The following is a 16,249-nucleotide window of genomic DNA, read 5'->3' as shown; positions in this document are numbered from 1 at the left end:
CTTATAGTCTTATAATAATTAATAACACAAAATATTAAGGTTTACAATACTTAAATTCCACATAAGAATAACCACCATCCATCACTAATAACACAAAATATTAATTGTGTATAATGACCGGGCCACCGAGCCAATTTCGGATGACCTGAGTCATGGCTCGGACCCGACCCGAAATAATAACCAGGTCTATTTTGAGACTCTTATCCGACCCTAAATCCAATAAAATTACACCAAATTAACCTCTAAAATATTTGAAACCGGACCGAATCTTCGGATCGAGTCGGGCCATGCACGGCCCTAAGTTTGAATTAATTTGTCTAGTATTTTTTCATGATAATGTGGATTGTGGAGAAACTGTGCCATTTGCCAGAACATAATTCAGCAAAGTATAATAGAATGTATAATATAGTGACATGTGTCAGTTAGTAATATATGTTATAAACGATTTGTTTTAGTGTTACTATTATATTATCATTAAGAGTGATTCAAATTGGTTTTTAAATTTAACTAAATGGTTTATTTTAACTTCTGAAATTAAAAGAGCAAATCATTCTTGGATCAATTTAATTTTGCTGCACAAATTCAAAATTTTTAATATTGTTCAAACTCATTAACTTCTCTTCTAGTTTTTACACGTTGCTTAAATACAAATACTTCTATAAATATTCTTACGTTTTTAATTTGGATTATACATTTTTTATATTAATTTAATATTGCTAAATTTTATAATATATAAACATGTTATTTCAATAAAAAAATTATATGGCTGACTACAATATATGTATTTTTGGGTTTACGCAGTTTTTGGTTGTGGTCCAAAACACGTATTTTATACGAATTAACAACTTAATTCTTACTTTCTTTTGTCTTACTAAAAAATGATAAATTAACAAAAGCAATTATATTTTAATGTCAATAAAATTAGAAAAGTTAGTTAGAAGTATAACCTGTAATTATAAATAGAAACATAAAAACATTGTCTTAGACAGTGACGATATCATATTATCGTCTAATATGAAAGTATCTATGTAATTTTTCAATATTTTTTAGTATATAATTATGTTATTGTTTTTATAAAATAAATGTTTTAAAGACCACTTTTAAAGCAAATGCATCGTCAAAAGTTGGAAGAAATAATAACCTACGGTAATGTTTGGCAATATTCATGACTAGCCTGTTAATCACATTTTATTATCCTTATGTTTTAACCATAGAATTAGCAATGGAGGAAGAATTGAGAGTAGATCCTCTCCAGTGAAAAAAAAAAACTGTATAATATCCAATAAAAAATCTCACCCTTCATTACTTTCTCTCTCTCATTTATTTATGGTCCCACTTATAAAATTAAAGGTGATAGATCACACTTTATTCTCTTGTGACAAAAAAAATAAAGAAGATCCATTTCCGAAAGAATTCCTTTCACCTATAAGGATTTGCTGAGGTAAAAAATAGCCTTACACATGATGATAACACATTATAACCCTAAGTTCTTAATTAGATTAGTGGAAAACTCCAATTAGAAGATTATGAGAAACGATTAGTCTCATTCCTCAATATTAAGGGGGACAAAAAAGAAGAGAAAATAAAAGCCTTAACCTACTTATATAGTTATATTAAACCAGCCAATTTTGTAAAAAAACTCTCAATCTTGATTGGTTAGATTGTTACACTTTACATGACCTTTTTCTCATCCTATTTGACATGCATTCTATACATTTTACAAATGGCATTCGTGGTTTATTTCTATCATCGTACATGTAAAGTAAAACCTCACAAGATTACAAGTACAAAAGAGATCAATAAACCTGAAATAGAGCCTTGCTTTCAAGATTATTCGATGCAACCATCGGATATCCCTTTATCATAGTCAGAAATGAATGACAAGTATGGAAGTCAAGAACACATGAATTGGAGAGCTTCGCGGGTACGGCCAAGCAGACTCAATGTTGTGGCGGCAATGTGATGTCCGGTTAACCCCGCCTGCTGAAGCTGCTCGTTTGGTGATGCATGCTCAATGTAACTATCCGGTAAGACTATTGGTCGCCACTGGAAAGAGTTGATAGAGAGAATAAGAAACAGAAAATAATAAAAATGGTACAAAAAAATTTAGTCATATATACCTCACCATATAATATGTCCAGCCTAGATATTTTAAAATGCAACAAATACATGTAAAATTACAAAATGATCTTTAAATTAAGGAGGTTTTTCAAAGATACAGGGACCTATCGGCTGGGTGGTTAGTAAAAGTTGGCCACAAAGCCCAATAACCAAAATTAAACTACTAAGGACTTGGCTATCATGGGATGCTTGATGATGTATTTAAGGAAAGTAGTCTTTTCTCTTAACAGCTAGTTTTTAAAGTTTGGTTCCTCCTTGTTCCACGTACTTAAAATTAGTATCCGAGCTTGGTTGTTGGCGGTATGAAAATGGCTATCAATAGGCTAGATTAAGGTGAATACCGAATACTGATAACCTAAGCTGCGTTTGTTTACAGAGACAGGACACTGAGACATGGACAGAGACAGTGTGTCCAAAGACACTGAATTAGTGTATTTTGTGTCCATCCTGACAGAAAGGACACAGGGACACAACTTATTTTTCATTCTTTTTTTCATTATTTTTGTTAATTTTTCATAATTATATTTTTTTATTATTATATTTTTCATCTCAAATATTTTGAATGAAAAAAAATGAGAATAAATTAGATTTTCATAATTTGTTCTAGTTTATCACCAAACAGAATACAAGAACACAAAATTTTGTGTCTCTGTCCATCAGTGTCTTGTTCTGTCCTGTTCTCAGTGTCTTGTCTTGTCCTGTTCTCAGAAACAAATGCAGCCCTATAGCCGAGTGGCTACTATCTGGATATCTGCTAGCTTTTAATGTGATCCCCACTTTGCTTAGGTACTTAACACAATTAATTCACAGCTGTCAAATATAATAAAAGTTGTAGTACCTTAATGCTTCCATCAAGCAGTCCATCAAGTGCAATGAACTGTGCAACATGAGAACCGAATCCTCCAATAGATCCTTCCTCGACAGTAATCAGGAATGAATGATGCTTACAGAGCTGCCTCAGAAGCTTGATGTCAAGGGGCTTGCAAAACCTTGCATCAGCAACAGTGACCTCAATGCCAAGCTTTGCAAGAAGTGTATGAGCCTTAAGGCAGTTCTGAACCATTGATCCATATCCCAGTAAAGCAACATCTTTACCTTCAACAAGAACTCTTCCTTCTCCAATCTGTGAAAAATTATTAATCACTCCAAAATTAAAGAAGGAAGATATCACATTATCTTATAGTTCAAGAAATAATTTTGCAGTGTGAAAATGAATGATGCTTCCTCAGGTTTAATGTCAGGTAATGAGATTTGGCACAAGTCACAATGGATAAAGAAAATAGGGTGTCACTGATTACCTCAATGGGGACTCCATCACATATAGTTTGGTCTCTCCCAACAAGAGCACCCCTGGGATACCGAAAGCAAATCGGCCGATCATTGACATGAATAGCAGTAGCCACCATGTGCACGAGTTCGATTTCATCAGACGGTGCCATAACAATCATGTTCGGTAAGCATGACATAAAGGTTATGTCAAATGCCCCACATTGGAGAGGACCATCAGAGCCCACCAATCCTGCACTTGTGATGACAAAGCGTACCGGAATTTTCTGTTGATCTACATCATGGACAACCTGCATACCATATGTAACTAACATGTTAAAATACTGATTACTTATATATAATATGCAATGTGCACTAACCATTCCTTTAGCACATTACTGGTAACTGGTAAGGTAAGGTACCTTTTGGTTTTACCCAGACATTTGCATTATTCGATGTCCTATACAAATATATGAAGCATAGTTACTCTCACACAACAAAAATAGTGCCATAGGTCACCGACTAATGGCTCAAGGTTCATAAAGTAAAATTCCCTTCACTCCTTATAATTTGGAAGCCGAAGCATGTACCAGATATAAAGTGCAATTACCACTGTCCTCTCCCTATCTCACTTGTGGCAGTATTAATAAATTTAATAGTAACAATAATCATAGAGCTCTAGATTTCAAAACATTTCTTGATATAGTCCAAGCTCAATGTTCCAAAGTTTTTATTTTATTTTTTTTCAAACCGTGAAAACTTAACTAATTTCAACCAGAAATATGCTTTTCCCCAAGACAATTCTGATTGTCTACAACAGATAATGGCTAATTGGCTATTAGGGTAGTTAATAAGGACTGACCTGGTCATATGCCCTTTGTAGAAAGGAAGAAGGTATAACACAGAAAGGCTTCAATCCACCACATGACAAGCCAGAAGCAAAGGTGACTGCATGTTGCTCGGCCATTCCCACATCAAAAAACCTATCAGGAAATTTTTCCCGAAACAGCTCTAGTGATGGCTCCATCATGGTTCCTGTATTAACAACTACAATATCTTTGTCTTTCTCGGCTTCTGAAACCAAAGTCTCCACAAAGCAATCCCCATATGTCCGTTGCCGAACATCATAATGTAAAAAATTTGATTTTATAGAACCTGAAATGTCAACACAGGCAATTCATTAAAACCTCTTCAGCAAAATCATGTATGATCTAAAATTTCAAGACAAATAACACAGTAAAGCTATAAAGAAGAGAATTTTATAATTTTCTTCCATTAGGAACATGGTTTTACAACTATATGCTGTTCAAATCATACTAAGCTGAACTCAGATAAGAAAATAAACAATGTCAATGCTGGTTACAGCCCATATCAGGAAACAGCTTGGAAAGATTTTGGTGGATCCACTTAAAGGAAATCTTAAGAAATATTTAGAAGAAACCATTAAAAAATCTTCACTTTTAGATGATTTTACTGAACTTTTAGATTCCATCGATTTATGTCGATAGTCTATCTTGTGGTTGTTCATTTGTTGTTGTATGCGATATTTGTTCATTTTGAACAGATTAAGGATGTGAAATCAACTAGGGAAAAGAAAAATGAGAAAGATGAACAAGGGAACTAGAACGTGCACTCATAGTGGCAAAGATAAGCTGTCAGGCTTAACGATGATCCAAAAATTACCACAAGAAAAGATCCCTACTAATGCATACCATCTTCCTGCCCGTCGGTTATATCACTTCTTTTATTGTTTTCTACTCCCTGATTATCATCAGTTATAACATGAACCAAGACAGGACCCATTGAATCGAGCGAAGCAACTTCTTGCAGAACACAAACTAGATCTTCAATATTATTACCATCCACTGGGCCTATGTAGTACAGACCAAGCTCGTCAAAGAGAGTAGAACCTAATGGGCCAATCAACCCACGGGCATATTCGTCAACTTTTGCTGCCCATTCATGCATACCTCTACCAATTCGTTTTGTGACACCCTGGGACAATGAATACAAATTACCATATACTTAAACATAACGAGAGTCTAAAGCAAAGGGAATTAAGACACTGAAATTGAAGCCTGAAAGGAAGAGCATATTAAACATATCAACTATTTGAGAGTATAATGCTTTCCCTAGTAGGATCATTTTGAAGTAAAAAGCGATGTCATTGCCATATAAACCCTGCATGCTGGCAAGTAGCACAATGAATGAAAATATATAGCATTCTTTTCAAAACAAAGGAAGAGAAAACAAGTCATGCCTTAGCAGCTTCTCTAAATCTTCGGAAAGATTTACTGGACTGGAGCTTGCTCAAGGTACTAGAGAGGGCATTGATGGATGTCTTTGGGCCCTCATCAACTTTAGGGAGTAGGGAATGCCGGCTGTCATTCAAAACTACCACCAAATTTGAGTCCAAATATCCTGCATTGCTCATTGCCTCGTACACTTGACCGGCCATTGTTGTCAAATTGCTGATTACTGTTACTATGCGTTCTCGCCTCCCCTTCATATCTCGTGCAACAGCCATGCCTAAAATAAAATATACCAGATACAAGTTTGAGTACCAATTAATTTACCTACGAAACTTTTAATTTCATAGGAAACAAGTATTTTATTAACACAACTACATATTTATACTCAGAACAGCAAGAAAACCAATAAAATATGGAAAAAGCTGAAAAAGGACATACAAACTACCTAGTCCAGCAGAAATACTGTTGCATCCATGACCTGCACCAAATGCATCATATTCACTCTCAAATCGAGAAGTAAAACCAGAGATACCATTCTTTTGTCTCATTGTGTACATGAGAGATCGTCTTCCTGTAAGAATCTTATGTGCATACGTCTGCACGCAAATGATGAATAGGCTACATTATCCAAAAGAGGCCATTCATTGGCTTTCATAGAAAGAAAGGGGGAAAAATGATTATTCATTGTTTAGTTACAAATTTAACTCCAAGTAGCAAAATTTGTGATCTGCATTCTCCTTTCCACCCTCAAAAGGCAAGCGGGAAAAATTATAATAAGAATGGGACATCAGCATTTCTTTTTTTTTTTTTCCCTCATATAAATTAAAACCTTACTTGTTCGCCGACATCCCATAATATCTTGTCTACTGGAGCATGAAAAACATGGTGCATTGCAATCGTCAGCTCCACTGCAGCTATGCTTGCACTCAATGGTATTTGTGTACTCGACATAATTGAAGACAACTCCAGACGGAGCTCCCCAGCTAGTTGTTTCAGTTCCTGAGAAGAGAATTATTTAGCTCCGATATGTCAAAAAAGACAAGTACGAACATTGCAAAACCAATATTCTAAAGATAAATTTTCTAAGATCTTATAGCTAACCTTAAGAGATAAGTTTTTCAAGCAAATAGGATTTTCAATTGTGTCAAGAATGGGTGTTGAAATCTTCTCCCAGTAGAAATCATCAATATCAGGCCGTGCACATACTCGATCGATTGATCCCTACATCCAGAACATATCAGATATCACTCACTCATCCAGAACACAGCTAATTAGACTTGCCGGGAACACTCTTACAACTTTAATCATAATATTAGATAATAATATCTATGCAACGACATTTGTCATACAATAAAAATACAAGAAAGTATCATGTCGCCTTTCAGTTATATTAAACTAGTTTAAAAAGAATGGCATAAGAAGGTGACAATATAGAATTAGTTTATATATAGAAGTTATTCTAAATTTCCAATGAGCTGCCTGTAAGGCATTTCTTCAATGTTTTTATTAATGAAGGGTATAATAGTAAAATTAGATTATTCAACTCTCCATAAGCTGGATCAAAACAAGGAATTGAATTCAATCATGTAATTTACTAGGTTAAACTCCCTCCATCCAATAACATAGGTAATTTCTTATCCAAAACTTATCATCTTCTATAGAATACAAAATTCTTACTCTACATTGTTTGACAACTAGTCATTTATCTCTCTTCTTTAATTATTTTGTGGTGATAGATTAAAATGGAGAAAGAATCACTCTTCCGGTCTTCCCACTCTTCCTCGGTGGTATATATAAGAGTTACACTTCATATGATTAGTTTAAGAATGTTCCGATGCTTTTTTTCATGTACTATAGTAAGTAGTTAATAACTTTTAAGGTCAATCAAACTAATGTAAGCAGTTTAAATACTCTTGAAGACTGAAGTTAAAGGTTTCCTAATCTAATCTGTGTATTTTTTCAAATGTGACCAAATTTAAGAATTCAACTCATACAGATTGAATTCAGTTCCTATGTCCCATATCATGACATTTCAAACCCGCAGATATCACCAACTTCAGAGCTTGGATGATGCACTCCATAATTTGCATAATAAAATGAATCCTAACAATATATTCTTACCTAGTAACTGAATTCTTACCTGAAAACTAAGTTAATTAGCATGGGCACTTCCTTAAGCAGTTAGGGATATGAATTTGAGGTGCATTAACTAAAACTCAAAGGAAAGACATTTTTTTCTTGTTTACTTTAATTGCAGCGTGCAAGTCAGCAATTACATTTAGAATTGAGAATAGGGAAAGAAGAAGAAGAAGCGGCATGCGAGTGAATGGGAATTCCAAAGGAACAGTGTGTCGCAGGTGCAGTAGCCATATCCATAAGAGAAAGAGGAAAAAACGATCACAGTTCACAGTTTCAGATTAAGGGGAACCATGAAGTAATAGTTAGGGATGAGGCAAAAGAAGAAGAGAATGAAATTCTTGTTTTGGTTGATTGAGATTTTGATGAGAGAGAGAGAGATTTGAAGTAAGAAAGAAGCAAAAATGGAAGGCAGGGAATAATAGTGAACGGCACTTGCCATTAACTAACAAATGGCAATGAGTTGAGAAATCTAAGCATGTATGCTTTCCACGGAGTCATTGTTTCTGCATAGTGTCACAACTCATCAAGATTTTACCTTGCTAAGTAAATTCTAGATTGATCCCTAATTTTTCTTAGGCAGTTACTTTGGTGTTTGATTTTTGTTTACTAATATGTTACTCTATGAATCTACAACCATGAAATAAACATTATCTCTATTAATAATAATTAAAAATGTTCTCATTCAAATATAAATATGTGTTTGATTTGTTTTTGTGCTTTTTGTATTTTTTTATTCTTAAATTTTATAAAAAAAGATAAAATAAAAAAATGATATTTTAACATTTTTACTAATTAGATGCTCTTGTATAATACATATTATTAGATTTACTCATATGATATGTATATAAAAAATTAATTATTAAATTATAAAAATTTATATAAAAATATAAAATACATATTAAAATAAATTAAATAATGTATATTTATATATAAAGATAAAATATTATTTTAATCTCTAATGTTTGAATTTAAAAATTCTCAATGACCTAGAAAAGATGGTTGAATTTATGGTCACTTTTAATTTTATACACTTTAAACTTTAAATAGGATTTAAGACAAAGTTGTTGTGATAGATTATGCAGAAAACAATTTCATTTTGTCTCTCAACAAATAAATCAGGAATAGAGCAAAGAAGAGAAATTAACACTATGTATTGCTTTGACGTTTGTGAAGTTGATTAAGTAGGAGATAATTTTATTTTGTTTTATAACGAGCAAATAAAAAAATAGAGAAGATAAAATAACACAGTCATATATCCTGGTTCAATCATCATATGTAATGTGGTCAAGATTCAGTCTCTACCACAATTATAGTGAAATTTCTACTATCTTTTTTAAAGACTACAATTACCAATTCCCAAGAATTTTACCTAATCCTATTAAGGATAAACTAAACTTCTAACTAAGCTTGATTTGGTTAGGTTCGCTCTATAGATTCTTGACACTAAGTGCTTATCCAGCTTAATAAGAAAAAATTTTCAAGTTCATGAAAATAAAATATAAATGATAAAGGGATCGACATAAATTTTTACTTTTTTTCAAATTTACTCTCTTTGCCTTTTTTCTCAATAATTTTTATTGATATCCTTTACTTTTTTTTCATTGATTGAAATAAAAAAAGATAAAATTGAAGAACAGAAATTTTAATGTAAAACCATCAAGGAGAAAAAGGTATAGCTAAAGTGCTATGAGAACTCAAAGTCTCAAATAGTGTGATTACTCTCTTTATTTCAATTTTTAGCCATTTACCATTTTTTATAAGAATAAATGATAATTTGTATTCATACAAAATGAAAACACTGACATATGTATCCATATTAGATCGAAACTAAACTTGTACCCATGCAAGATGCCTTCTGTATGACAAAAGTATCCTGTTTTTGGAGGGATGGAGTGCCACGTAAGGTACTTTTGTCACACGAAAGACATCTTACGTGGGTACAAGTTTAGTTTCGATTTAGTGCGGATACATATATCAATGTTTTCATCTTTTATGGATACAAATGATCATTTATTCTTTTTTATAAGGATAAAACTTCCAAAACTTAAATTTAGTGAGGATACCGATTCTAAACAAGTAGATCATCTTTGACTTTGTCTTTTTAAAAAAAAAAATAGAGCAGAGATATAGAGAAGAGATGTGGCTGCATTAGAGTTTTATGGCTAGTAAAGTTGGCTTAGATTCTTATCTAAGTGCTTGTCTTTTTCCTTCTTTTGACTTCAAAGATATGCACTATTAATTTATTTTTTGACTCCAAATTTCAATTGTGGTCTTTGATTTGCAGTAGAGAAAGGTAATCTCTATTTTTTTTTTCTTATCCAAAAATGTGTTGCAGAAAAAATGGTAACTTCAACAAGTTAGAATGATTATACACAGGGACGGATTCAAAAATAGTATCATGGGGCTAATAATATATATAATATTAAAAAATTATGCAAAAAATTATATAATGTAAAATGTATTACAAAATATACTTATAGAGAATATATTTTAAAGTACAAAAAAATATATATGTAATTTTTATTAACAAAGTGGTCAATTTTTCATTTCATAAAAGGAAAAATCTAGGGGCCAGCAATTTTATTGAATTTTGGCCAGCATGTAACCAGCAGAGAAATGTGAGCCATTATATGAAATCTCATACCATTGAATCATCATTGATGGCTATTTAATGGCTACTAATAAAAAAAATTGCTGTCCCCTAGCATTGCTCTTCATAAAATTCATCAATAATCAAATTTGTGTCAAATTTTTCAACAATTTTCTTTTCAATATAATTAAAAGACAATAGCAAGAAATTTATCTTTCATTTTGTTTTTGAATTATTCTTCACAATATTCATAGCTAAAAAATAATTCTCAGTTGTAGTAGTTGAAATAGAAAAAATTAATACCAAATGAATCAAGAAGGACACTCATAAGAAGAAAAAAATCTATTTTATGAGATTTAAAAAATTTTATTTAATTAAAAAATATTAGTAATAATATCTTTTCATATTTTTTTAATATTGTTACTTACTTTTTAGATATTAGAAATCAGTTAGACTGAACTTTTATTTATATTAGACTAAATACTAAATAAATTTTTAAAAAATTAAATCGTAATTAGCCTAGTTTGGGTAACCAATTTAATTAAACTCTTTTTGATAAAATAACTTAAATAATAAATGACTCTGTTAAAAGTAACTTATAAATAAGTTATTTTGTGTTTGAATTTTTAACTCTAAAGATGCTTATTTCATAGAAATGTGATGAAAAATAGAAGTATTATAAAAGAAGTCATTTTTTTAACTTCTCTATAAACTCCTAAATAGCTTCTTAAAAAGTTGTAATTTAATTTTGAAAATTACACTAAACATTAATATTACTACTTTTTATAAGTCAAAAGTTAAAAAAATTTATTTCTAAAATTTCCCAAACGGACCCTTAATAACTTATTATTATTAATTTTTTTGAAAAAAGTTGGGGTCGAGCCCTAGGTAAGTCTGTCCCTAATTACACAAAGATGGTAAGTCAACTTTTTTGATTAATTTCTGTACTAAATTTGATTTTGATTTTTCTTCTGGTTCCAACATATGATTTTTTTTCTCTTTTTTTGTTTTTAATACTAAAGTTTGGGAACTTTTTCATTTTAATATTGTATTACTAGAAGTGAAATCTTTCATCATGAATCAATCTATATGTTAAACACAACTATGGCTATTTACAAAGCGTCAATGACGTTTTGTGTTTTTTCAATTAAAATAATATTTTTTTAACAAAACGTCGTTTTGTGTTTTAATAATTAAAATAATATTTTTTATTATAAAACGTAAGTAACATTTTGTTTTTTATGATTAAAAAATTTTTTTTTATTACAAAATATTAGTGACGTTTTGTGCTACTAGCACAATCGTGTAGAACACTAAAATGATTAAATATTTTTGTATTTCTCATTAAAATTATTCATATATAAAAATTTTAGCCAAAATTTGGTGAATCACTTTTTTATTTTGTCTAAACCTATTTTTAAACGTGTTATTTAGCTTGTGAAACATATTTTCATCTTTGTTTTGTGGGTATAGCATCTGGATTACGGGCCTGAAGAGAGAAAAGATTATTTGTAATGGAATTTGGGCTTATTAGTTGCATTTTATTTTTTTGCACAATGATTACATACATTACAAATGTTTTTGGACTTTTAACAGAACTAATAATATTTTATCATTATCAAATAATTATTATTGTTTTACTTTAAACTTGATTGGGTTAAACTATAATTTGATTTTTAACATTTTAAATGTCTTATTTTAATCTAAAAAATTTTGCGACAAACCCTTAAATGGAGCTCAATATCGCGGCGGATTAGTCATTGGCCTGTCGGGTTGGGGGATACCGTGGAAAACCAAAAAAAAAATCTAAAATTTTTTCAAATATCCTATTTTAATTACAAAAAAAAATGGGTTCAATGTTTTTCGGTTTTTTCACTATTAAATTCAACACAAATAATTTGCATATTGAAAAGGCAATAGCATTCGATTTCAGTATGTAAGTAAAATTGATCCATCAATAAACATTAATATAAAATTTTTTCTTTTATTTTAAAGCGTTGATGATGGATGGTTAGAATTTTGAGTTTTGTACCAAAAAGAAATTAAATAAAAAATGTGTTTTAAGAAAGTTTTGGCTATATTTTTTCGATACGTAAAAAAAGATAGATATTAATTAGTAACGTTATTAACATCCACGTCACTCATTTCGTTAAAGGAGTCACTTACATAAAGATACTTAAAACATCTTTTTTTTTTAAGATATTTTTTAGTAATTAAAATTTAATACATGTAATTGATTAAATCGTATTATTTTGATTAAAGTTAGACCAGATAAATTAATTTGACTAAAAAATCGATAAGCTAAATTTTGAATTGTTCTAAATTAATATTTTTTTATAAAAAAATACTACAATATCCTTATTATAGAAAATAATTTAAAATACTTCTATTTTATATATATACTTCTATTTTATATATTTAAGAACTCTAAATCATAACCCTTCTCTTCTCTCTATGCCGTCGTAGGATTAGGATTTAGGATTTTTAAAATTAATATATATAATAGAAGTATTTTAGTCATTTTTTATAATAAGAGTATTGTAGTCATTTTTTATAAAAAAAATATTAATTTAGTTCGATTTAAGATTTGGTTTACTAATTTTTCGGTCAAACCGATTTATCTTATCTAATTTTGACAAAAATAATATAGCTTGATCAATTATATAGGTTAAAATTTAATTATTAAAAAACGTAGCGTCTTTATGTGAGTGACTATTTTCCGTTAATTATTAATGTTAAATTTAACAGTAGAACAATATTAAACTATTTTAAAAAAATTTGAAATAGAAATAAGACATTTAAAACATTAAAAATTAAATTAAAATTTAATCCAAATATAAAAGATCAAAATAATAATTTATTATCCTATATATAAATATATAACAATTAATTTAATAACTAATTTTTAACGTACAAGTATTTTTTTTTATTGGCCTCACTTTATCTTTAGAATTTATAATGGTCATGAAGCAGAAACAGAAATGTAATGCCACACTCTAGAATTGTTTATTTAATCGCAATGATGAATGTGACACTTCTTGTAGTTAGCAATTCTGAAGCTCTTTTGACTTGTGTAATTACTATCAAAAATTTTAAAACTGGTTCAGAAGTTAGCCTTAGATGTTGTTGCTTGTGGCTCTGCTCTTGTTGTAGAATTTTTCTTTTTCATGTTGATTATGCTGCCGATTTTTTTTTTTTTCAGTTTTATTGGTTAGTCCATGCCAAATTGCCAATCCCTTGTATTTAGTGTAAGGATCCAAAACTAGATCGAAAATAGTATTCTTTGAACAAATGAATTATGTTTTATTCACATTTTAGAAATAAGAAATGATATAATTTTTTTTTTTAAGGAAAAAGCTCAACACAACAAGGTTGAGCATATAAAATAATAAAGAATAATCCGACAATTCTAGTCATGACAATTTTTAGTTATTTTTGGCATTGTCATCAATAATTATAGAGTTCACTACCATTCCATTCATCGGAGAACAAGAAGGATCTACTAATAATATCCACCACACATGAGCTTTGATTATTTGTTTTTTCATCTAACTTTAAACTCAATTCATTATTCCTTTCATATACTCTCTCGGTAAGGTGTTGGGATATGATAACTTCTCTTCTTGTTCCATCATCATTTCTATGGATTTAAAATTTGAGATAAAGTGTATTTGATTTTAGTGCTAATGATATTAACAATTTTCTTCCAAATGGTTATGTATGGCGCTTGGAAATATTTACAATGCAACAGTTATTTAAACTTGCCGGCCTTAATTAGAACGTGTCTAAAATTTTATCCATCATAATATCAACAAATTATGAAGAAATTATCATTTATGATTGCTAGAAAGATGCCATAAAATCATAATTGAAGGCATTAGAAGATAACAAAACCTAGAAGATCACTACATTGCCAAAGAGAAAGAAAGCAATCGAATACAAATGGAATCTTAAAACAAAATACAAGTCAGATAGGACAATTGAGAAACATACAGCAAGAGTAGTAGTATATATATTAAGTGTGTATATATATAAGCTTATAATTTGTTATTAGTGTTGATAGATGGCAACATTTGATTACTTATTAGTTCCAAGTTTGTTAGGATTAGCTAAGCTTCTTCGTTAAGTTAGAAAGTTAGATATTTGTTACTGTATTAGAGAGGCTAAGATTCTTCCTTAATAATAATTTAGTTCTTATTTTCTCCAAATTTTCTCTCATCTCTAAGCATGCTTTCTCTTTCTCCTTTTTTCTCTCGTCATCAAATCTGTAGTTTGAAACAAGATTTAATGAATTTAATAAATAATATTTAATATTTTAATTTATTGACAGTCTAGTTATTAGTAACATGAAATTTTTATTTTGAGCAATGCTAGGGAACCAAAAGGTATTAGCAAAAAACCAACTAAATATATTTTGGTGAATCTAAAATCTCTACGAGTTAATATACATGGATGTTTCTTCTGCTAAGTATCAGAATGTTTCTTTTTCATACTAAATGGATGTTCTTTTGTATATTTTTCGAATTTTTTTGTATTACAAATGTGAATGTCTCTATTTCTTTAAGAATTTCATAATTTTTTAAAATTTTATAAATATTTAATTATTTTTGCTAAAATATAGCTGAATATTTCTTTTGTTAAGTATTAAGATATTTTTTTCATATTAAATAAATGTTTTTTATATTTCTGTAATTGTTCAAGGACTTCTTTTGACTAAGATCAAATGTGTAGTTTGCAGTCTCTTTAATCATCAAAACGGTATCTAATATTCCAAAACACAAATGTCGATGTTAGAAGACACGGGCATGTGTGCGAAAGGTTGCTGAGCCAAACTTTGTTGAACTGGTTGCAGGGTAGAACGAGTGGTTAATTGGGCCAGGTTGTTGATTGGGATTATAAACCGGCTGCAGTTGGATAGGAGGGGTACCTTGGCCCTAAACAGGGGAAGCCATATGCAATTTATGTCATTGCTTCCGGTCGAAGAAGTTAGTAGAGGTGACGAAGATGTGTAGGAAGATGAAGAGAATGGTGCCGGAGATAGTGGAGGCCGCGATGAGGGTTTATGCGGAAAAGAAGAGTGTGGTGGAGGTGTTGCAAGCGATGCAGGAAATAGAGGCAGGCGATGAAGAGATTCTTCTTCGGTTACAAGCAGGTTGTAGCGGCGGTGATGGGGAGTGCGGAGGCTGGCGGGAACTGAGTTGGTTCCGGCGACTCGCTGATAGAAGAGGAGTGGGTCACGGTGGGGAGGCGGAGAGGGATTGTTGGAGGTAGGTAGGTTAATGTGAGAGAGAAGAGGAACGTTTTTATAGGTTTATTTAGGATTATTTTAGCATGATTATATTATAATGACTACTATGACTATAATATTTTAAAAAGTATGGCTAAAATAAAAAAAATATATTTTTTATTGTTAAACAACATTTTTAAATAGTGTTACTTAAACAAAAATGTTACTAAAATATAAAAAAAATATTATTTTAATTTTAACAATACTTATATAATCATCATATAGTATATATAGTCATATTAGAATTCATGTTTTATTTATTGACGAGAAGGTTGCTTCAAAGGAGTTCAATAAGTAATCATTTGTTAAAAGAGGTTGATTGTGTACACTTGTTCTTTTTAAAATACGTAGGGAGTTCATATACATTAATTGTTTCTTTACGCTGAATTTAACCCAATAACACAAGAAATGACCAAAAATTAATTGAGTCAATTGCTTTTCAGTTACTTCTCATAAACCTTGAATCACTATCCTTCTATTCTATCCATTACTATTTAATGCCTTGTTCTTCGTGGAAAATTTTGTGAATGGCGATTTCATTGTATTCCTCTCAAGTCTCATAAATTTGAAGGCATCACCACCAATAATCAGGTA

The 16,249-nt window shown here is 30.4% G+C and overlaps 2 protein-coding genes across 2 annotated transcripts in view; one reads left to right on the top strand and one right to left on the bottom strand.

Moving 5' to 3' along the window:
• Positions 1-1,626: 1,626 nt before the first annotated feature.
• LOC107463215 (probable 1-deoxy-D-xylulose-5-phosphate synthase, chloroplastic) lies at positions 1,627-6,883 on the bottom strand. Its single transcript, XM_016081971.3, has 9 exons — positions 6,741-6,883; positions 6,474-6,638; positions 6,085-6,235; positions 5,648-5,916; positions 5,100-5,382; positions 4,250-4,542; positions 3,420-3,698; positions 2,960-3,244; positions 1,627-2,046 (listed from the first exon to the last, which is right to left on the bottom strand). Exons 2-9 carry the CDS (start codon positions 6,588-6,590, stop codon positions 1,894-1,896), a joined length of 1,830 nt encoding a protein of 609 aa, XP_015937457.1. The 5' UTR covers positions 6,591-6,638; positions 6,741-6,883; the 3' UTR covers positions 1,627-1,893.
• Positions 6,884-16,137: 9,254 nt separating this feature from the next.
• LOC107463345 (EG45-like domain containing protein) overlaps positions 16,138-16,249 on the top strand; it is a 6,857-nt gene continuing 6,745 nt past the window's right edge. The window contains exon 1 of the mRNA XM_016082131.3: positions 16,138-16,246. The gene's annotated coding sequence lies outside the window, so the exon portion shown is untranslated. The remainder of the gene's footprint in view (positions 16,247-16,249) is intronic.

Source organism: Arachis duranensis, chromosome 8 (assembly GCF_000817695.3).
Source record: "Arachis duranensis cultivar V14167 chromosome 8, aradu.V14167.gnm2.J7QH, whole genome shotgun sequence".
Classification (NCBI taxonomy): Eukaryota; Viridiplantae; Streptophyta; class Magnoliopsida; order Fabales; family Fabaceae; genus Arachis; species Arachis duranensis.
Note: the sequence above shows the minus strand (reverse complement) of the source record. Positions and strands in the feature narration are given on the sequence as shown.